This window comes from Bos javanicus, chromosome 9, assembly GCF_032452875.1.
Source record: "Bos javanicus breed banteng chromosome 9, ARS-OSU_banteng_1.0, whole genome shotgun sequence".
NCBI lineage: Eukaryota > Metazoa > Chordata > Mammalia > Artiodactyla > Bovidae > Bos > Bos javanicus.
In genome coordinates this window covers 91,472,897-91,496,729 of record NC_083876.1, presented here as the reverse complement: position 1 = coordinate 91,496,729, position 23,833 = coordinate 91,472,897, and the positions used below count along the sequence as shown (strand labels likewise).

The 23,833-nt window shown below is 36.3% G+C and overlaps 1 protein-coding gene across 13 annotated transcripts in view; it reads right to left on the bottom strand.

The window, feature by feature from the left end:
* The window catches only part of SCAF8 (SR-related CTD associated factor 8), a 218,797-nt gene that overhangs the window by 154,164 nt on the left and 40,800 nt on the right, over positions 1-23,833 (bottom strand). For 12 of the 13 annotated variants that reach the window (XR_009738602.1, XR_009738598.1, XR_009738603.1 and 9 more), the window contains 8 exons: positions 22,431-22,514; positions 17,401-17,445; positions 12,888-13,049; positions 11,513-11,666; positions 10,497-10,627; positions 7,461-7,637; positions 5,771-5,850; positions 4,024-4,141 (listed from right to left, as the gene is read on the bottom strand). Coding sequence is in view for 5 of the 13 variants with exons in the window: in XM_061428392.1 (XP_061284376.1) it covers positions 4,024-4,141; positions 5,771-5,850; positions 7,461-7,637; positions 10,497-10,627; positions 11,513-11,666; positions 12,888-13,049; positions 17,401-17,445; positions 22,431-22,514 (951 nt within the window). In the remaining 8 variants the exon portion in view is untranslated. The remainder of the gene's footprint in view (positions 1-4,023; positions 4,142-5,770; positions 5,851-7,460; positions 7,638-10,496; positions 10,628-11,512; positions 11,667-12,887; positions 13,050-17,400; positions 17,446-22,430; positions 22,515-23,833) is intronic. The other variant, XM_061428393.1, reaches the window with a different exon arrangement.

The window sequence follows — 23,833 nt, the reverse complement described above, 5'->3', positions numbered from 1 at the left end:
AAAAGCAAGCAGTAGAAAAACTGAGTCAAAAAAGCATAAAATAACCATTCCAATGTATTAATTTATGAAGGAACAGGCTCCCCAAAGACAAGTAACATTTTCAAGGTTTAGAAATAAACTAAAGCTAAAAAACTTGTTAATTAAATGCCTGCTTTATTCCACACTATTGACCAAAAAGTTGGTAAATTAGTATACTTTTGAGAACAAATCAAAGTGTGTTTTAAGCACAGTCCCAGCCTTCAAAGTGGTACAATAAAAATAAAATTCTTAACACAGCAAGACTATATTCCATTTTATCCCGAGCCCTACTGTTTGGCCCTAATTCAGTACTGCTACACCCCTCACATCATGTACTTCTTAGCTCGCCACCCACCTGGAGCATCCCATCTACCATCCACCCCACCTCTGTCTTTCATCTCTGATTTTCTGTGTAATAGTCTGCTTGGTATAACCAGCAGAATCCACTGCAACCAATGTTAGATTCTGAGGTTCTTTTTGAGCAGTTTTACCTATTTGAAAAGGCTGCGGTTCATGACTCTATTTTTTCTTTGAAATCTTATGAAGAACAAAGAGAACAAAGAGAAAATTCAACTACAGAGCTTCCCAGGTGGCTCAGTGGTAAGAATCTACCTGCCAATGCAGGAGACACAGGTTGGATCCCTTATCTAGGAAGATTCCACGTGCGCCACAACTATTTAGCCTGTGTTCTGGAGCCCGGGAAGTAGCAACTTCTGAGCCCATGTGCTGCAACTTCTGAAGCTCGAGTGTCCTAGAGCCTCTGCTCCGCAACAAGGGAAGCCGCTGCAATGAGAAGCTAGCTCATCCCAACCAGAGAAAAGTCCAAGCAGCAAGGAAGCCCCAGGACAGCCAAAAAATAAAACTGTATTTAAAAATTACAATAAAATTCAACTATAATTTATTTTATGATCTTGCAATTAGCATTAGGACAACTGGACCCTTAACTACATCTAAGGTCTAAGCTATGGAGGAAAAACTATGACAAACCTAGACAGCATATTAAAGAACAGACACATCACTTGGCTGACAAAGGTCCATCTAGTCAAAGCTATGCTTTTTCCAGTAGTCATGTATGGATGTGACAGTTGGACCATAAAGCAAGCAGAGAGCCGAAGAATGGATGCTTTCAAACTGTGGTGCTGGAGAAGATTCTTGGAAGTCCCTTGGATAGTCAATCCTAAAGGAAATCAACCCTGGATATTCACTGGAAGGATTGATGCTGAAGCTGAAGCTCCAATACTATGGCCACCTGATGCAAAGAGTCAACTCACTGGAAAAGACCCTGATGCTGGGAAAGACTGAGCGCAAGAGGAGAAGCAGGCGACGGAGGATAAGATGGTTAGATAATATCACTGACTCAACTGACATGAATATGAGCAAACTCCAGGAGACGGTGAAGGACAGGGAAGCCTGGTGTGCTGCAGACCATGGGGTCGCAAAGTGTTGGACAAGACAACGACCAAAAACAACAGTACAAAACTACTGAAGCAAAGTTAAGTTACATATTGCTGATATCCCACTGATAGCGCTGTATTATTAATTGGCTGAATCTTTTCTAATCTTTTTATTTCTAACACTTTGTTTAAAGTTCTTTTTTTAGTCTTATCACTTTCATCATGAGCATTTCATTCTGAGTTATCTGACATCTTTTGGATATCTGATAAAACAATTATCAAAAGCACAACTCTAACCTACTCAAGACAACAGAAACCATTCCTTTTATGACATGATTGTTAGTTCCTCATGATTCAACCAGTTTCAGAAAGTTCTCCCGTCTTCCACCAGCCTTCCATCATTAGACAAAAGACTTCAAGCCCTTACCCCAGTGTGGTCAGGGCTGCGAGAAACAGAGCAGCACTAGCAATCCTAATACCCTCTTCACTCTGAGACTATGGAAACTTTCAGGTAGCCACACTGAGCTTAGCGGTGACTAGAAACACTTAGCTTTTCTGCATATTCCACCCCATCTTAAATACATAACTGGTTTGGTAGAGCCAATTACACAACTGATTGAATTTAACTGCTACTCTGTTGATGTTTACTCTTCAATTTTAAATTTGTGATAGGTTTTAAACACTATTCATCTTATGCCTAAGAAAAGTTGCTTTTTTTCTTCACTGCCATTTTTGAACAAGGAAACTTTTAAGAACATTTACTCCTTTCAAAGAGATTCTATTACTATACCTTCTAAAATTGTGGAGATGATATATAAGGCAATCAACTATGACCAGAATTCTTTTTTTTCTTTTTCTGTTAAACCTTCATTTCATTGTTTCTGCTAAAACTTCTGAAATGAAATTAGAACTAAGGAAATTCAAAGGTGTCACATTTATAGGTGAGTAAACGTCCATTACTACTACCTCTTGGCTCTGTAATAGCTCTGAAGTTTCTTATATCACTGACAATCTGTTTCCTTTCCTTGAATCACAACTTGTGCTTTTAAATAATATTCAAATGTTTTTTACTCTTTGTCCTCAAGTTCCTAAATTCTCAAGCAGATATATTTTATTTTCCTGACATAAAATAATGCACCTACTTCTATCAGAATTATTTCTTCAAAACAAGGTATGGAATTTCATTCTCATGATTCCAGGTACAAGTTCCAACATACAAATATCAACAAAATCCATTACCATTTGCATTGAAAGGACAATGTCAGACCCTAACAGCGTCTAAGGTTTGCTATCGAAACTAATCTTCCCTCTTCCATATTCCCATAGTCCTTCATTTATACCTCTATTACGAAACCAGTATCCTGCCTTGTAATCAAACAGATATACATGCTCTACTAGAGAAGAGCTTACTTGAGGCAAAATGCTTCTCTGTTCTTCTCTGGATGTATCATCAGTCTAACAATGCTCATACTTTAAAAACATTTGTGGTATTGTATTAAATTCATTAGCGCCAGAAAGATTTGATTAGAAGAAGTATGAGATTCCCAGAAACTCATAATGTAAAGAGTTTTACATCCATAACTATTTCTCAAATAGAGAAAAATCAGGCTTTGCAATGGATTTAACCTTAGCTTCACAATAATTTGACATGTTATCCATTCTAAGGTACAACTTTACATTTCATCATGCCTGAAATTTAGAAGATTCTTAAAACTATACGGAATGTTACATGTAATTTGTGTGTGTGTGTGTCCATTCACTCAGTTCTGTTTGACTCTTTGCAACCCCATGGACTGTAGCTTGCCAGGCTTCTCTGTCCATGGAATTTTCCAGGCAAGAATTCTGGAGCAGTGAATCTTCCTGACTCAGAGACTGAACCTCCATTTCTTGTGTCTCCTGCGTCGGCAAGTGGACTCTTTACCACTGTGCAACCTGGGAAGCCTACATATACTTCAGAAATATTCTAAACTTCTTGGGTATATATAAAATAATGGTGAGTCTTAGGACAGAAGGTATTTCATACTAGCAGTGCACTTTAACAGTGGATGCTTCATTTCACTAAGCTTCAATTTCCTACAGTGTAAATGAGACTCAAAATACCTATATGATAGCATATAAAAGATGTGGTCAAAGAAACTATACCTTTTTAAAGAAAAGGATCAAATGAAAGATAAAAATGAACTGTAAAAAAACTATCTGATAAGCATTAACTGTAATCATGCCTAATAAAGCTCTTGCCATCTACCAAGAGTCTAATTAAAGATAGCAACCTACTTTGTCATCATCAACAACAACAACAGCAAAATCACCATGATCTTGCTTAACAGGTAACTGAGAGGAAAGAAAAGTTTCACACTGTAATACTGAAACACCACCATGTCTTCTGTCCTCTAATTCCTTCCAGTATACTGAAAATAATTTCTATAATTTCTCAACAGATATATAAGCTGCCAGAACACATTTCAAGATTACAAAAAAAAACAGAACAAACAAAAACTGTAAAGGTCCTGAAAAGACTCATCTTCCGAGTAACAACCAGCTGAAGAAAAATCACCAGGTGACAGACAGCAGACAGCAGTAACAAGAAAGACCACAAGGTGGGGTTACCAACCTTTTGAGGCTGCTGCTGTTCTAGGAGTTGCTGTCTGAGATGTTCAAGGTTTTGCTGCTGCAATTGTTCTGCTATCTGATGAAAGATGGAATTGTTCACAGATTCCGAAACATGAGAACTACAATGAAAAAAAAGTGTTAATATATTTTAAAACTCAATAAAGATAATATGAAAGTAAAAGAATATTCAAAAACACCCCAAAATGCCAACAAATGGAATATACTCTATTACAGCGTTTACTTTTAATATTAATACAGAAAACAGAGTAACTCGGAACATTAATATGTTGAAATAGAAATATACTTCTTCAATAGTTTCAACAGATTGACTACATGTTAGACATACTCTGATGAAAATCTGCTATTACTGTCTATAAATTAGTACCTTTTTACATTAGAGCATTTTAAGAAAATCTTAATGAAACACTTATAAACCATGACACAATGGGAAAAATGTTCCATCAATCAGTATATATGCAATCTACAATCAAAACTGATCATACACTTAAAAAAAAACTAATCTGCTTTCACATTATTAGGCATGTTAACAGAAAGAGTGTTTAGATAAGAGGAAATAATAATTTAACTATACTCTGGGAAATTCACACCTGGAATACACCTGGAATTCTGGGTGCCACAAGGTAAGACATGAACAAAAAAGAGGGCACCCCAAAAGGGGCAATCAGGATGGTGAGAAGTCTTGAAACAGTTGGAAAAAAGTGTACTTCATCTGGAGCAAATAAACCTAAGGGGAAGAATGATACCTATCTTCAAATACTGAATGGCTATGTCTCAATAGATTATGGAGCAAATTTGCTTCCTTGCTTCAGAAAGCAAAATGGATCAGTGTGTAGAAAGCAAATCCCGTAGGATTCAGTAACAAAAGATCAAACCGTATATTAACAACTACTTAACTCTGTCATAGGAGGCATTAAAACAACAGATTAAAAAAGCTATCAGGACTGTTACAGGAGATTCTTACATTGCTCAGGACACTGATCTACATGATCTCAAATGCTTTGTAGTCTAAAACATTAGTTCTTAATTTTTCAAGTAGAATCTCTTTATCATCAGCATATAACTACATTTATATATATATATATATTTTAATATATTATCACAATATAGAAAACTAATAACTGCTGAAATAAGACATCCAGAGGCTTTCCCCACTCATCACCTCTTTCCTATTCTCCCACCTTCCACCTTCCTCTCCAACATCCTCCTTCCCACTGGTCCTCTCCTGAACCCTCACAGAACCCAAGGCTCTGCACAATTGTTTCGGGTGAGGAAGCAGGGGAATCACTGATTTAAATCAAAACTCACAATCTATTTCTTTAACAAACAAAATCCCTACAACCCTGTTCCTTACTTCTAATCAGTCTGATACATTCCCAGAATTTACTATATACTTCCTAGAAGCAGCCATGGACACTAGAAGCAACTTCTTTCTCCTACTATTTCAACTGAGCTAAATAACCTAAAGCTTACTATATCAACAGCAAATGTTACAACCAAGTTTATCAGTACTTATCAATTTTCCAGTAAAGAATTTTTATATATCCCAACTATCTGCAAAGTTCTTAGAGTCAAAACAATATAGGGAGGCAACAAGCAGCAACTCCCCCATCTTCCTATGTGAGAGCCTGAAACAATGCTCAAAGTATACTGAGTAGCTCAGATGGCAATATTTATAAAGATAACAGAAAAAAGTTATGGTTTATGAAGAAAAACATAGCAACGCTTACAGTTGAGAAGCTGGAATTTCCTTTTTGGGTTCTTCACTATGCTCAGAATCTTCTCCAAAATCAAACCTATCCATCAACTTCTAAGTGGGGAAAAAAAAAAGAGGGAGAGAAAGAGATAAATTTAAAAGTACTTTACACAAATACAAGTTACAAATGCTATTCTAAAGATCATTGACATTCCATTAACTTATCTCTATCATTTAAAATGTAACTATTTCTTTCATATAATTTTATTGTTACATGCTGTTTATTTCATATAATTTTATTGTTTATTGTTATACTATAAAAACATTTTGAATGGACCTTTACTTCTCTTCAAAGAATTCTGACAGACGTTGTCTTATGAAGCAGAACAATCATGACACATAGGATAATTACCAATACTTTAACTTTATAGAAGAGAAGATTAGGGTTTAAATAATTGAGTGGCTTGTCAAATGTAAAACAATTTTATTAAAAAAAAAAATCTAGAACTATAATCTACAGAACTATAATCAACAGATCTACTACTAGTACAGTTCTCTCAGAATGCTCCACTGTCTTTTAAATGATCAATATAAAGGCTTTTTGAAAGCTGTGGGCTAAACAAGCCTAAGTAATATAATCTAATAAATCAATATTTATATTTCTATGAAAATAACAGCAGAAATAAAAAGAATATAGATAACATTTCCAAGGGATAATATTCCTATAATCAGCAAGAATACTGAGGATATCACCCGAGTTAAACAGCCAAGATTTTCAACTTTGAAAACACTATTCTTTCCAGTTATATCTCAATTTATCATATTATAGTAGCAACTTATAAAGAAGCTTTCCTTTGAACTTTCACATACTTTACAATTTTACTTTTAGCAGGTTAAAATTACAGGCTAGACACTATAATTAATTAATTTGTAACATCCATAAAAATCAGCTCAAAAACAATCATTTGCCTCAATAGTGAATATACAATTTTACTGACTAGTTTTCTTTAGTCAAAAGAAAATAAATGTTTCAAGTGGATTTATAAAATTACTTAAATTCCTTTCAGAAATTTGAATCTTTTGTAAAATGTATTTCTTAATAAACAGTAATATTTACTTAATAATTGTTAAGTTATTAAGTAACATTTACTTAATAACAGTACATGCACATGTGCTAAGTCGCTTAAGTCATGTCTGACTCTTTGCAACCCTATGGACTGTAGCCCGCCAAGCTCCTCTATCCATAGGATTCTCCAGGCAAGAGTACTCGAGTGGTTGCCATGCCCTCCTCCAGGGGATCTTCCCAATTCAGGGAATGAACCTGCACGTCTTATGTCACCTACACTGGCAGCCATCTGGGAAGCCCCTTATACAGTGCTGTGTTTAGTCGCTCAGTCATGTCCGACCGACTCTTTTCAACCCCATGGACTGTACCCTGCCAGGCTGCTCTGCCCATGGGGATTCTCCAAGTAAGAATACTGGAGAAGGTTGCCATTTCCTTCTCCAGGGGATCTTCTCAACCCTCAGGGATTGAACCCAGGGCTCCCACACTGCAGGTGGGTTCTTTACTGTCTAAGCCACCAGGAAAACCCTTATAGAGTACAATGGATATTAGAACATAAAACAGTTTTACGGTAAAATGTAGTTTACATAATTGCAATCTACATGATAGTATAGAAAATTCAGTTATTCATATAGAACAGATCGGTTATCCTAATTTCTACCTTGTTAAAAGACACCCCCTGTTCTAGGGGATTAAGGGTGTTGGCTGCTGCAGCTGCTGCTGTAAGCTGTGCTGTAAGAGCCTGCAGCTGGACGACAAGACCAGCATCCAGGGCTTGCAGGATGGAGGGCTGAGGCTTCTGCTGCTGTATCTGTAAAGTCTGTATTAACTGCTGAAGCTGCAGCGGGGTGCGGGGAGAGAAAAGAAAATTGTTACAAACAGGTGTTGGGTTTTACCCATAAGAATGCTCATCTAAACTTTTAGTCAATAAAATTTATCGTTCTACAGTCTAGAGACCAAGAAAAAATATATACTGACTCAACACAATTCATTTTTAAAATAAGATTTGTGTGTGTGCCCTATGGAACAGTTCTAAATAGGTTTGTCTTTACTTCTGGAAAGTCAAGGAACTTTAAACAAAATAAAATGACCATACCATAACAAACAACAAAATAAAAACTCATCGCAAGCAGACTTAATTTTTTTTTCACTAGGCTTTTCATTCCCTTCTTCAATGAACTCAATCTATGTAAAACGACAAGCACTTACAACAACTGCTTTTGCTATCATTCAAATTTACCATCTGACAACACATTCCTGAAAGGAGGAAAGAAAATAAGGAATCTTTCCCTTGGAGCAGTCTGAAACTAAGGAAATTAAAGACAAATAGTGTCAATAAGAGTTGAAAGCAACCCCTGTCCCCCCTCTATTCACCTTCTCTCTTAAAAAATAGAAATAATAATAAAATCCTAAAGATATTTCAGGTAAGTAAGCCCTACATATATCCCACAAGTAATTACTTTTCTACTTAAGATGTAAACCCAAGTTAAATCTGAAAATTATCAGTTTGGAATATAAAAATAGCAAAGCTACTGCTAAACAAGACATTTGTATTAAGTTCAATTTACAGTGAGAGAAGATAAAAATATGCACGATGACAGTAGTGAAACAATTCCTTGCCTATCCCCAAAAAGGAACATTGGAAAACAAACCAGTCTCCACCTATCAATCAACATTTACTACAAAGTACTAATTGTGATAGGAAAAAAAGTACAAAAATATATGATAGCTGAGCTACTGCACCAAAGCAGCTCCAAGCCAGACAGGATGGGTGACTAAAAGATGGAGCATTATAGGGAGGAAAGAAGGAAAGAAGGAAACGTCTTCACACCTTCTAAACGCTCCTCCTGACACCTGCACCCCCCTCCACGCCCCCACAGCAGTATCCTTTCCGTCACCCAGGTTCGAAGGCTGCAGCGTCCTACTTCTTCCTCTACTCTGACTTCACATCTCAGATTACTGTGTCCCCTTGACTCTTTGTACTATTTTTCTGGAATACCGATTCTCCTGCCAAAAGCACTTTTTAATAGATACATTTTAAAATTAGATTTGCTTTTATGGGTTCTTTTCAAAATATCATAATCACAGAAAGTTAGTAAATTCTACAATTTAATCTAATATTCAATTTGATTTCACAGCTGTCCCAAAAATGTAGAAACGGGATCCAATCTAAGGCTAAATAAATGAACTGGTTCCATTTGTTTAAAGATTGTCTTTTTAAAGAGTCCACAACTGCACTATTTTTCACATGTGTATTAATGCCTTTCTATTATCATTGTTACCCACAAATATACTCCTTATCTCTAGATTTCTCCTTTTTCCCATCCATTCAAGTACTCTTCAGATCATGTGACTTCAACATAAAAATCTCTGGCAACTCCTCCCTGCTTAGTACATGAATCCTTCACTTCTCAGCCCAGGTCCCACACTTAGGTTTACCACTTCAATGTCATGACTAGTAACTTACATACGTAGACTATCTTATCCTCTAGAAAACTCAATTCTAAGATATCTTCTCTATACCCCAACATTGTTATGCCTCTATACATCAGTCATTCGTTTCACAAAATATACTGAATACCTGCTATAACCTAGACACTGAAAATACAGGAGTGAGCAAAACAGAAAAATCCCTTGCCCGTGTACAGCATACATCACAGTGGAAAGAGACAGTGAGTGGGACAAATGCAGAAGGTACATGAGATATGAGGTGCTAGGAGGAAGAGAAGGCAGGTGACAAAGAAAGGGAGCAGAGCAGATGAAAGGCAGCACTTGCAGTTTTAGATAGCTGTCGGAAGGCCTTCCTGGGCTAGCATTGAAACAAAGACAGGAGGCTGAAATGAGTGAACATGCGGGAAGGACAGCTCGGGGAGTTTTACTATATAGATCACAATTAACCTGGGTTTAAAGGATAAGCTTAAAAACAAACAAACAAAAAACCACAGATGCTAAGGAAAGACAATCTCATATCTGCCCTAACAGGTTCTTCAAATGTCACTTTGTCAAAGATGCTTTCTCTTGGCTACCCTAACTCTGACCCCTTCCTCCAAACCTAGTCACTCTAAAGATCTGCCTTTTAAGTCATCTGTGCTAAGTCGCTTCAGTAGTGTCCGACTCTGCGCAACCCTATGGACTGTAGCCTGCCAGGCTCCTCTGTCCATGTGATTCTCCAGGCAAGAACACTGGCATGGGTTGCATTTCCTATTCCAGGGGGTCTTCCCAACCCGGGGATCGAACCTATATCTCATTACATCTCCTGCTTTGCAGGCAGGCAGGTTCCTTACTGCTAGCACCACCTGGGAAGTCCCTTTAAGTCATATATCTCTATCTAAATAATGTTTTATACTTCTTTATTGTCTGTCTCCCCTAAACAGAAAGCTATCTTCTCCAAGGCAGAAGGCTTCCCAGTCTCATTACTGGATTAACAATAGCACCTAATAATGCTTGGTAAAACTATGTGCTAAACTAAATCAATTATTCTGGTGTAGAATGAATTATTTGTAAAATAATCTTCAATGATACAAATGTACATGATACACTATTAAATTTAAAAAAGCAAGTTACAAAGTATTGTATGTAGGGTGGTCATTTTAAAAAAAACTTAAAAAACACTCTTTAGGTGGTACATAATCAAACAATGCATTAGGAAAACAATGAGTTCTAAATCATGTTGACATAACAAAAAAAAGCTGCTCACCTGTTGGCCTTGAGGACTTTGTAAGATCTGAGCTACTGCTGCAAGTGTATCTGTATTTGTTATCTGAGACACCCACGGATCAGGTAAACCTTGGACCACATTGGCTGGAGTAACAGGTGTCACAGGAGTTCCTTTTAGAAAGACATCAAACCCATCCCCAATAAATATGTAAGTAAATAAATAAGATGTAGAAAATTAGATTTGTTCTGTCACTTTTATAAAATATGTACAAATTTATATAATTTTACTGTCATCTTTAAAAACCATTACAGAATTAGGTTCATTAAATAAAACAAAATGGCAACAACAAAAATGACCAAGAAGAGCTTTTCATACTTATTTTCAATTAACTAGGCTACCATTTTAAAGGAGCCTACAATCCTCGGAAATCATTAAATACTTTACTAAAGAAGAAAATTCAATGACATAAGGAAATATTCAATCTCTGATGAAAAAAGTATTATAAAAGTGTACATAAAATTATTATTGTTCCAAAATGTATATGTACATACTCCAAAATAAACATACATCAAAATGATAACAAATGTAATTCTTAGACTGTGGTTAAAAAAAAAAATTCAAATGTCATTTAAATACCTCAAAAAAACCTCCATGATTTTGAGATTATTACTCATTCTTGGATCCACTAAATAAATCTTTTCAGGGTTCTCTTTATATATTAAGTACACTTAGCTCACTATAAATATCAAGTTGATATATATGCAAGTTTAGAAGATTACAGTCTATATCAGGAAAAATTTAACTGACATACCAACTTCCCAAGATGATTATGTTATGTTTCTAGGAACTTTAAAAGCTTAGCTTTTTAATTTTTTTGAAAAGAATGAAATACAAATATAATTTCTGATTTTATTTTTCCTTCAAATTAAGACTTCCTTTCATTTACCTAAAGTGAAACAAATTATCCTGCACTGTCAAATTATTATTTCATATATGAATAATTGCCTGAAATGCATGAGTAGAACACTCAGAAAATCTCTCTCAAAGCAACATACCTGGAGTATTGCTCATAGCAGCAGTAGTACTGGCCAGAACAGGTGTGACAACTGGAGGAGGAATCCCTGCTGCCATATCCAGAAGAGGCTGAATAATCTCACTCTTAAATACATTATTCTTCTGCCATAAGTTTAATACTCTCACTATTTTACTCTAGAGGAAAAAAGAAAACGATTATTTTTATTTTTTTGCTTTCAAAACTTCAGAACAGTCATATCATAGAGGCTCCTCAGGCCATGGACAGGAAGGATGGATTAAAATACTTCTTGGGCACTTAATGGAGTTCAGGCACTGAGATTACAGTATCAGTATAATCCTTCCGACTCTGATTATCAAAAAATCCCTAAACACTAAACTTCATTATAAATGACAAATATTATTATTATGAAGTTTACAAATTCAAGACTGACTTATTCATTGTAACTGACATAAATCCAAGTCCAAATTAGTGAAATTCCTAAATCAAAGTGTCTAAGTTACTTCAAAAATGTTTATATAAAATCTCAAATGAGTTATTTTAGGTGGCGTTCTAAGGTATTTAAGACTCAATCATGATGGATCACATTAAAACTGGAAGCATTCTTTCTGCCTGCAAAGAATCAACGTACCAAGGTTAATCAGAAGGAAAAAACCTGACTTTAGAGGCATATCCAAGAACAATTTACAACTCCTGACACAATAACGTGTTTTCTCCACATCGATCCACTCTAACAAGACTTTGTTCTGATTGCAGACTGTATAACAGTTATTAAAAATAAAAACTACCTAATCTTGTTGTACTTGAGAGGAGGTAAAAGATCTGTGGTAAGCTTTTAAGTCTGGTTGCTCTTCTTCAGAGTAAGTCTTCACCTGTTCTTACTTTTCTACACAATCAACACTGCAGTCAAGTCTGTCAGAATAAGGACACTAAATTTCCAAGTCAGCATCCAAGAAATGTAACCTTCTACTATCCCGGTTTCCAGCACTAAGAAAACGCTTCCATAACAAAGGAATTTTGATATGCAGTTATGGTCTACTAATTACTTGGTAAAATCATTTTCCACAGACAACTAAGTAGGTAAATATCAGCTAATGTCAAATGACCAAAATTATGAATTGGTTGTGCATGTAAGTAAATAAGATTTTAGGATAATTAAAAATGCTTATTAGAGCCAGTTTCTTTAACACCAATGGCTTTAATAAATTAAAAAGTAGCAAAATCAACTATATCTTTCATTCTGTTTAAGAAAAGTCTAATAACAAAAAGAAACATGGACAGTGCAATAACTATTCAAATTCAGGATAACAAATGGTAATATAAAATGATAAATTATGATAATGTAAAGTCTTATTAAGACCAAAAAGGTAATTACTTCACCAACTTAGGCAGCATACCTTGTCATCTCCAGGGCAACGGTATAAATTCTGGAAAGTGCTAATGATGTTATTACTAAATCTGGGTGCAAACACATCCTTTTCTTGACCAAATTGATGTCGAGATTGTCGTACAATAGAGTCAATAACATAAAGTCCAGGCACCTTATATTCTGGTTTACACTGATGAAAAAAGAAGAATGGGAAAGGAAGCAAATGAGAAGGTTAAAATTCTCAACAGACAAATGTCACCATAAATCTATAAAAACACAAACACACTGCTCACACTGAGGTGATGAACACTCAGAGGTTGACCATTCCACACCATCTGTCTCTGGAATGGCATTTGAAAGACTCTACTTTGGCTACTCTACATATTCAGTTCAACTGCCAATCACCTAAGTTCCAAAACAGCCCTGTGTAACTGGCTTGAACAATAACAAATAAAAGGTGTGGTTAAAATTAAATATATATATATATATAGTTTAATGATTTGTGAATTCAAGCAGTGAATTCAAGAAAGAAAAGCTCTGGTAAAAAACTACTGCCAACAAGCCTTAGACTTCATCCAAAAAACACACAGGAAAAGGATCTCTATATGAATGAAGGAAGGAATCAAATGGCAAATTACAACATTCTAAACACAGTGAGCCTGAAGTTTTAAAACTTTTCTCAAATGCAAACCTATATGAAAGATAAGACACTACCATTATGATTCTAAAAATCTGTCCTATGAAAATATGTTTTAGCTGCTTCACTGATCAGTGTTTCTTATCCTTCTTATAGTCGGAAGAACATGACAGTCTTCTCGGACCTTCCCTAAGCACAACGAAGAACCCTTCACCATCAACTTCACTGCTTCAATTTTTTCCATGTCCAGAAGCATGAGAAAACCTGCCTCCCAAATACATACTAATTAAAATGAAATTATGGCTGCTAAAAGCAGGTTCAAATTTTGAGTGTAATTAGGTAAGCATTTCACCCAGAATCATTTCATAGAAATCATATATAGCACTAAATCAAAACTGCATTCTTGAAAAATTTCTTAGACCCAAGGACCAGTGAGTAAAGGATCTTCAATCCACCTCCAACACACAGATTCATGTTTCTAAACAGTATTTTCAGTCAAGACAATGAGTGACTTCATTCTGCAAAAAGACTAGATGATCCATCGCTTGTTCCTTCAAATCCCTTCTTCTTAAGGTCATTATTAAAAAAATGAAGAGACTGATACCACCAATTTATAAGTATCTATTGCAAGGTTCTGGCTGTTTAGTACTTGAAATATTTAATAAAAGGGCAGTAATGTTGATGTGTGGACATTAAAGTTTTAGGTTTAACCAACCAAAGGTTCAAAACTGTCTGCTCTGTTCAAAGTTATTGTTTTAGAAGTCTGAAATAGTTTTCACTGATGTTCCCCCCAAATCTAGCATATTTGTTCCTCAGTTCATATATCTGACTTATTTTCCTTTGACTACCGTTCAGTTCAGTTCAGTCACTCAGTCACGTCTGACTCTTTGCGACACCATGAAGTGCAGCTCGCCAGGCGTCCCTGTCCATCACCAACTCCCGGAGTTCACTCAAACTCATGTCCATCAAGTTGGTGACGCCATCCAGCCATCTCATCCTCTGTTGTCCTCTTATCCTCCTGCCCCCAATCCCTCCCAGCATCAGAGTCTTTTCCAATGAGTCAACTCTTTGCATGAGGTGGCCAAAGTATTGGAGCTTCAGCTTTAGCATCAGTCCTTCCAAAGAACACCCAGGACTGATCTCCTTTAGAATGGACTAGTTGGATCTCCTTGCAGTCCAAGAGACTCTCAAGAGTCTTCTCCAACACCACAGTTCAAAAACATCAATTCTTCGGCGCTCAGCTTTCTTCACAGTCCAACTCTCACATCCATACATGACCACAGGAAAAACCATAGCCTTGACTAGACGGACCTCTGTTGGCAAAGTAATGTCTCTGCTTTTGAATATGCTGTCTAGGTTGGTCATAACTTTCCTTCCAAGGAGTAAGCGTCTTTTAATTTCATGGCTGCAATCACCATCTGCAGTGATTCTGGAGCCCAAAAAAGAAAGTCTGACACTGTTTCCCCATCTATTTCCCATGAAGTGATGGGACCAGATGCCATGTTCTCAGTTTTCTGAAATGTTGAGCTTTAAGCTAACTTTTTCACTCTCCTCTTTCACTTTCATCAAGAGGCTTTTTAGTTCCTCTTCACTTTCTGTCATAAGGTGGTATACAAGCAAATAATTATCTACCTAGCCAGGCAAATAATACATCCACTAAAAAAATTGTTTAAATTTAATGAAAACCCAACACATTTCTTTGTTAAAAGTCATCTATTCCTCAATGCTGGAAAAACAGACAAAATAATCTCATATTTAATGTATTATTTTATAGAAATGATTATCTTGAGAGTAAGGCTAAATAAAATTGCTAAGTTGCTGGTAAGAGTTTTTAAATACTGAGTGGTAAGTAATAAAAGCGATTAGTGTAGTGAGTTTAAAAAAAAAAACAAATACACCTTTTTCTTTGATTTATAACAAAAATTCTTGATTATAAACTCACAGTACATAAGAATCATGAGTACACAACACAATGAATGGGCCTTTCTTCCCTACTATGAAGTTTCCAAAGCTTCAAAAGTGTCAGGGGTTTTAGTATTAAGCTATAAAGATGAATACTTCTTTCACAATAACCTTTAGAAACACCATATTATGATGTTACAGTATGGAATTTCCTTCACTGGTAACACTAGGTATTTTTATATGCCTGCCACATAAAATGGCAAAAAAAAAAAAAAAAGTTATGTATGATTTAAATGTTGTAGAAAAGCTTTAAAAGAACAGTATTTGGTAAACTTGGTTACGTTACCAACTAGAAACTTGAGAGAAGAATTAAGACTAAAAAAATCTGAAATGTTTTTCAACTGTTCAAGTTCTATCAGCAAAAACACAAGAATTCCTAAGCCTCCAATATCATGAGGGATTTTTTTATACTTTGAATTAATTGTGGCACTTACAAAGCACTAAATGATGCTGACAGCAGCATGTAAGAAAAGAGGGCTGTCTCAGGACACAGTTATACCTGATACCAAACGAATTCTGAAAGTGAATACTGCATGCTTCCAACAGAAGGAGAGGAAAAGGAACCTTTCCAAGAGAGTCAGACCATCCAGGGCTTTAACAAGGTCTACTCTCAGGGAAGCCTGGTGTGCTGCAGTCATAGGGTCGCAAAGAGTCGGATACCAATGAGAGACTGAACAACTCTCAGGACACACTTAATCAGAGCCTGATCTGCTCTGGTTTTACCAGAGTCTAAATGACCCACCCTCAGGGAATCAGAACCTGCATTTCAACAAGATTCCTAGGTAATCTGTGCAAGTTTCTTATGCACAAAAAAAGTTTAAGACACACTGTTTAGACATTTGAATCTTTTTAAAGTTTTATAACAATGAAACTTTCTAACCACCAATATTTCTATCTTACAGTTAGATTTACCTTAGACATACAGCATACCTGTTATTTTACCCCATACCTTAAGCTTCAATTCACTAGCTGTTCATCTCAAAATATGTTTTATCAATACTTTAAGTTTTGAGAAAACAAGATATTAAGAGGGGAAAAAACCTGAATCAAATAAAAGTTAACTGATTTATTCAAGATTATCCAGATAGTTTGGAGACGCAGTAACACTACTCTGATCCACGCACCCTCCTCCGGTCAGCTATTTTCACTCAAGAAACACACTGCAATTTATGTCCTTTGATTCACCTCTGATTGTCACACTGGTTCTGCTCACATCTAGGCAAGTGAACAAAGGGCAGAATACTAAACCTCAATTCAGTGACAGATTTCCTACAGTATCATTTTACAAATCCTAAGTCTTATGGTACTCCTGCCCAAAAAAAGCGGCAGAGATAAGGCACTGATCACAAGGGGCAAAGAAATATAACCTAGCCACCTTGGGCTTTGGTTACCAAAAAAATTACTAAATGTATGCAAAAACAGCTGTTTTCAACTTTGTCTCCCTCTGCTTACCCTGGAAAATGGAACTTCAGGTCTAATAATAAGAAGTAGAGATGCATACTGTCCTAACGGATGAACAAAATGAATCAGCAGAAGAAAAGCGGCTAGCATTTTTACTACATTTACTACATCTTATCTACAAGGAAGACTGCTCTCTAGGCATTAAGCTTGAAATGAATAAGGAGAATTTCTCTAAAGGCTATATAAAAAGCAATGAATCTAAAATTTCATTAAAAAAATCATACTGAAATATTTTCTTCATGGAACAGATGCTCACTATGGCAATGCAAATTAACAAACACATCTACCTGAAAGCTTTCGTTTTTAGAATTATTTGAAAGGCAGTTTCATTTTATTTCTTAATTAGAAATTAAAACAAATGGAATCACTTTTGAACAGTCATCAAAACAATTTAAAGTTGGGTATTTGAAAAGAGAATAGCACAGGGTGTTAGTCTACAGTTACAGAACTTTAGCATATACATGGAAAACTATATACTTACTTTCTGAATGAATTTCTCAACACTCTGTACCACATGTTTATAGAACTAAAAGAAAAAAAAAGAGGTTTTAAATGTTTGATTAGAACTTTCCTGCTAAATTTACGGTTTAACAAAGCTTCAAAGGTCTTCAAAATTCATTATCAACAAAGCAATGAATTTTAATCATGAATTCTGAGATAAACATAACATAAACAAACATAAACACGAGCACCAGCTATGGTCAGTAAAGGTCCTTGAAGCAGGTATACGGTCAATATACCCAAAGTGTGTTACATGCAAAATACAGTGGTAGGCCACTGGTAGATATACACTCTTCCTTCCTGGAAGGAAAAGTAAAGATCTCCTGTAGTAACATTTTATTGGCTAAATTAGGTTAGTGCTGCTAAGTTGCGTCAGTCGTATCCGACTCTGCGACCCCATAGACAGCACCCCACCAGGCTCCCAGTCCCTGGGATCCTCCAGGCAAGAATACTCGAGTGGGTTGCCATAGAAAAATCAAATAACTGAAAATAAAGAACATTAATAAATGTATGCAAGGGAGTTGCCTTCAACTTCATTATCTTCTGCTTCTCCTAGAATATTAAGCTAGCAAGTATATATAACAAAATATAGAGATGTACAATGTTCGAATGGATCAGTCAAAATGAATTCAGCAGAAGAGAAGGGAGCACATGGATTAAAAATCAGAAATGAGCTTTTATTAATTTTGAGAAAACCCTTTATGTTTAAGTTTTATAAAACAACACTATGAATAAACTGGAAAATGAATAAAATAAAAATTATAGGTTAAACAAAAACTATCTGGAATTTGTACCTAATAGCTCAGTGGCAATCGCATAATCAACATATTTCTGTTTAAAAAACTAGCCTCAATTGTGCTTTGTTTTATATGTGTGATCCCATAATTTAGGCTTTTAAGGCGCATCCACTTAGACTGAGACACAAGACCATTCAACTGCAGCATAAAATCCAACATTTATAAAGTAAAAAACATAGGAAACCCTCATTAATCATATTCACCAAATCAAAATCTACAATACAGTTTCCTTACTGCAAAGTAACAGTCTACTCAACAGAAAGTTAAGCAAAAAAAAAAAAAACCTGCCAAAACAACTACTTAAAAGTTATCAGGCACTTTATAAATAACTAAATATTTTAAACCAATATATAAAATGTTATTTACACACTGAGTGGTTTTTATTAAATAATAATTCTTCTGGAAAACACCTTGCCAGAGCTTCTTACTTCTAGTTACTTTATGTATGATTTGTAATTCAGACTAAAACTAAATGTTAGCTTCAGCTCAGTTCAGTCGCTCAGTTGTGTTCGACTCTTTGTGACCCCATGAATCGCAGCACACCAGGACTCCCTGTTCATCACCAACTCCCAAAGCTTGCTCAGACTCATGTCCATCGAGTCAGTGACGCCATCCAGCCATCTCATCCTCTGTCGTCCCCTTCTCCTCCTGCCCCCAATCCCTCCCAGCATCAGAGTCTTTTCCAATGAGTCAACTCTTCACATGAGGTGGCCAAAGTCTTGGAGTTTCAGCTTCAGCATCATTCCTTCCAAAGAACACCCAGGGCTGATCTCCTTTAGGATGGACTGGTTGGATCTCCTTGCAGTCCAAGGGACTCTCAAGAGTCTTCTCCAACACCACAGTTCAAAAGCATCAATTCTTTGGCGCTCAGCTTTCTTCACAGTCCAACTCTCACATCCATACATGACCACAGGAAAAACCATAGCCTTGACTAGACGGACCTTTGTTGGCAAAGTAATGTCTCTGCTTTTGAATATGCTATCTAGGTTGGTCATAACTTTCCTTCCAAGGAGCAAGCATCTTTTAATTTCATGGCTGCAGTCACCATCTGCAGTGATTTTGGAGCCCAGAAAAATAAAGTCTGACACTGTTTCCACTGTTTCGCCATCTATTTCCCATGAAGTGATGGGACCAGATGCCATGATCTTCGTTCTCTGAATGTTGAGCTTTAAGCCAACCTTTTCACTCTCCTCTTTCACTTTCATCAAGAGGCTTTTTAGTTCCTCTTCACTTTCTGCCATGTTAGCTTGCTGCTACTGCTACTGCTAAGTCGCTTCAGTCGTGTCTGACTCTGTGTGACCCCACAGACAGCAGCCCATTAGGTTCCTCTGTCCCTGGGATTCTCCGGGCAAGAATACTGGAGTGGGTTGCTATTTCCTTCTCCAATGCATGAAAGTAAAAAGTGAAAGTAAAGTCGCTCAGTCGTGTCCGACTGAGCGACCCCATGGACTGCAGCCTACCAGGCTCCTCTGTCCATGGGATTTTCCAGGCAAGAGTACTGGAGTAGGGTGCCATTGCCTTTTCCAATGTTAGCTTACTAAATGTTAATTCGAAGATTCTATTCACATAGGTCTTTTTCCATTACAGGTGATCAGAGGTTTTGTTGACAGCGTGCAATGGTAACAAACACCCATCAAAATAATCATCTCTTAACACTGACAAAATACCAATGACTTACCTTAACATGAAACACAGTATCATTTAACTGAAAAAGGCAGTTCAAATATCAATTTATATATGCATCAAATTCAGTTTAAAGTAATGCAGTACTGCAAAACCGTTGGTCTAAACTCTTCAAAAATGTCAATGAAAAACAAAAGAAAAACAAAGCAAAAGGCTGGGTAAAGGACAAATACAGGACAGGATCTTGACCGGATCCAGAAAATGCACAAGTGCAGGGATTAGCTACTAAAGTTAGTATTGAGACAACTGATAAATCAAAGTGTAGATTATATTAGATAATAATGTTGCATCAAAGTAAAATTTCTTGCATGGGATGTGTTTTGCTGATCTATGAAATCTCTTTGTTTTAGGACATTAAAATTCTAGTATTTAGGGATTATGTGCTATTCTAAATGAATTCTGAAATGAGTTCTCAAATGACTCAGTCAAAAAAACCTGACAAAGTGTGTGTGTGTGTCTGTGTGTACATGCAGAGAACTAACCAAATATACTAGCCAAGATGCTAATACCTGGCAATGCTAAGCGGCTATGTACTGCTCACTGTATTTTGCAACATGCTTTTATTTTTTCAAAATTAAAAAAACTAAGACCAGTAAATCAAAATAGTACAGTAAACCATGTTTAGACTGTAAACCATGCTTTCTCTCTTGACTAAGAGAAAAATTAAAATCTAGCTGTTTTTATTCTCACTGTTGCAAATTAATTTTCTTAGACACTTCCAACATCTGAAAAATGTAAACAATGTTAATACCTACTCCTTAAAGGTCATGAATTAAAAAGTATTCTGTCCAACAAAAGCTTTTATTAAAATGCATCAACCACTCAGAGAATGAAAACTCAGAAAAAAAAAAAATGCATCAACCATTTAACAGAACAAAAATGATAATATGTATGCTGCACACTCTCAGGATCACACAGAAATCAGACCACAAAGATGGAGAACAAAAAGAAAGCACAAGAAACTATTACTCATCAGAGTCCCTGAAAAATCACTTCTTTGAAGAAAATTCTCCAGGTTAAACGTGTTTATTGCTCACTGTCCTTATCTCTCTTTCATATTCTACATTTGAACTCTAATACTGTTTAGACATTGATTACAAGTATGAAAACTAAGGTTTGGCCGTTAGAATGCTGCAAAATCAACTATCTAAATTTTCTCCTAATAGAGACTGTCTATGAAGAATCATCTGTTAAATCTAACAGATAATGCTGTTATTCAAAGATAACTTATCCAGGGAATTCCCTGGCAGTTCAGTGGGTAGGACTTAGCGCTTTCACTGCTGGGAGCCGAGGGCTGGATCCCTGGTTGAGGAACTAAAATTCAAAAAGCTCCTCTGTGAGGCCAAAAACACAAACAAAAACAAAAAAATAAAGGTAACTTGCTTAAATAATGGTGCCTCTGGTTATGGCTGATGTTCTTACACAGAGTAGAAAAACATATCACTGAAAATCTACAGCAGATCTACTTAATTAAAAATAAGCACTCACTCATACTCACTTTTAACAACCAGACTAGAATAGGGAGTCTTAGCTTTGGGGACAAGGACATTGTGGAGAGGTGTCTATGGCTGAGCTTCAGAAGGTCCCTAAAGCCAAGAACTTCTATTCACAATTTTGTACATATGTGCATTTCTCTAGAAACAGTCCAACCTTCTGAGGCAAAATTTTTTATATGTGTGTATTTCTCTGGACAGTCCAATCGTCTGAGATTTTCAGAAGTATCCATAAGTCACAGAGAAGGCAATGCCGACCCACTCCAGTACTCTTGCCTGGAAAATCCCATGGATGGAGGAGCCCGGTAGGCTGCAGTCTATGGGGTTGCTAAGAGTTGGACACGACTGAACGACTTCACTTTCACTTTTCACTTTCATGCATTGGAGAAGGAAATGGCAACCTACTCCAGTGTTCGTGCCTGGAGAATCCCAGGGACGGGGGACCTGGTGGGCTGCCGTCTTCAGGGTCGCAGAGAGTCGGACACGACTGAAGCGACAAAGCAGTAGCAGTACCCATATGTCAACACAGGTTCAAAACTACTGTGTCAAAGTAACAGCTAAATACCTGTGGCCTCTTCCCAGAGTTTAAATGTCCTATGTACAGTGTAGTCCAATTATTTTCCATAAAGGTCCATTTTCAAATCTATAGTACAATCAATAGGATAAAAAAACCAACACATTAAGTTTTATTTAGAAAACTCTTAACTAGTATTTCAAGATTCTATAAAGTCAGTGTGACAAATAACAGTGTTAAACACATTCTCCACAATGTGCCTGAATCCAAAATCTTACCTATGAAAAGGGAAAATGACTGCTTCAAAGTTTATGTAAGAATATTTATGAAAATATTAAATGTTTATCTCTAGTTGGGAGGGTTTGTACGTGACAGATTTTCATTTTTGTGTTTTTCCAACTTTGGAACATGTACTAACTTTGTAAAGATGAAGAAAATACATAATCTGTAAAAATTAACCTTCCTCCAAAATATCAGTGGAGTATTTCCTTTTGAAAACAGCAGAGTAAAAAGTGTTACTCACCTTTATAGCTTTGATGGCTGCCTTAGTAATTTGGGTCATTTTCGCTTTAGAAATGGGTGGCTTGTAGTCATTCAGGGAATACAACTGATGAAAAAGAACAAATTTTAAACACAGTAAAACTAATGGTCTCTATGCAATTACATGAAATTACCAAACATTTCTATTTTTACATCCTCAGTGAAATTAAAAGTGCTGCTTTTCTTTTAAAAGTCAAGTTCAGCATCATTAGCCATCAAGCAAATACAAATTAAAACCACTATGAGATTATCACTTTACACTTACTTGCTTATAATCAAAGAGACAGACAAGTGTTAGCAAGAATGTAGAGAAATTGGAACCCTGACATATTCCTAATGGAATGCAAAATGGTACAGCAGCTTTGGAAAACAGTTTGACAGTTCTTAAAAAAATTAAACATAATAATATGCAGTATGAGGCAACAATTCCACTCCCAGGTATATACCCAACAGATGTGAAAATATATGTTCCCATAAAAAGTTGTACACAGTCACTGCAGCATTATTAAAAATTCATTTAAAAATTGGAAAGTAGCTAAATGTCCATCAAATGAGGAATGAATAAGCAAAATGTGTTCTACCGAATTACAGAAATATTAACCATGAAAATGGAATGAGGTACTGATGCATGCTACAGCACAGATGAACCTTGAAAACAGGCTCAGTTTAAAAAGTCGCACTTAAAAGACCACGTTATAGAAACGCATTTATATGAAATGTCCAGAAAAAGAAATCTACTGGGGACTGTCCACAGCTGGGCCAGTTGGGGAGAAATGAGGAGTGATGATTATGAGTACAGCATTTCTTTTTCAGGTGATGAAAATATTCTAAAATGGACTGAGGTGAAGACTGCACAACCATACCAAAACCCACTGAATTACACACTTTCAATTGGTTAATTGTGTGGTATGTGAAGGATGTCTCCAAATAATTGCTTTCAGAAGTCAAGAGACCTCATGTTTAGCAACAATCCCACCATTCCCCCCAAAATTTGTTTTAAAATTTCTCATATAAGCAAAGAATACTATTGCTTAGAGAGAAAACAATTGAAGACAAGGTAGGGGAATTAACCAAAAGACAACTAAGCTTAAACAAATCTGGATGAAAAGTGGGTACTAGGTAATGCTAGGAATTTAACTACAATTAACTAGAAGTCGAGAGACCAAGCTTTGGCCATCATGATCCTGAAAAACCAACCTGAACAGGGCTTCCCTGGTGGCTCAGTGGTAGAGAATCTGCCTGCCAAAGCAGGAGACACAGGTTCAGTCCCTGGTCTGGAAGATGTGACATGCCGCCGAGCAACTAAATCCGTCCACCACAACTACTGAGCCTGCGCTCTAGAAGCCCAGGACCCACGATGACTGAGCCCACGAGCCCAGAATGCTG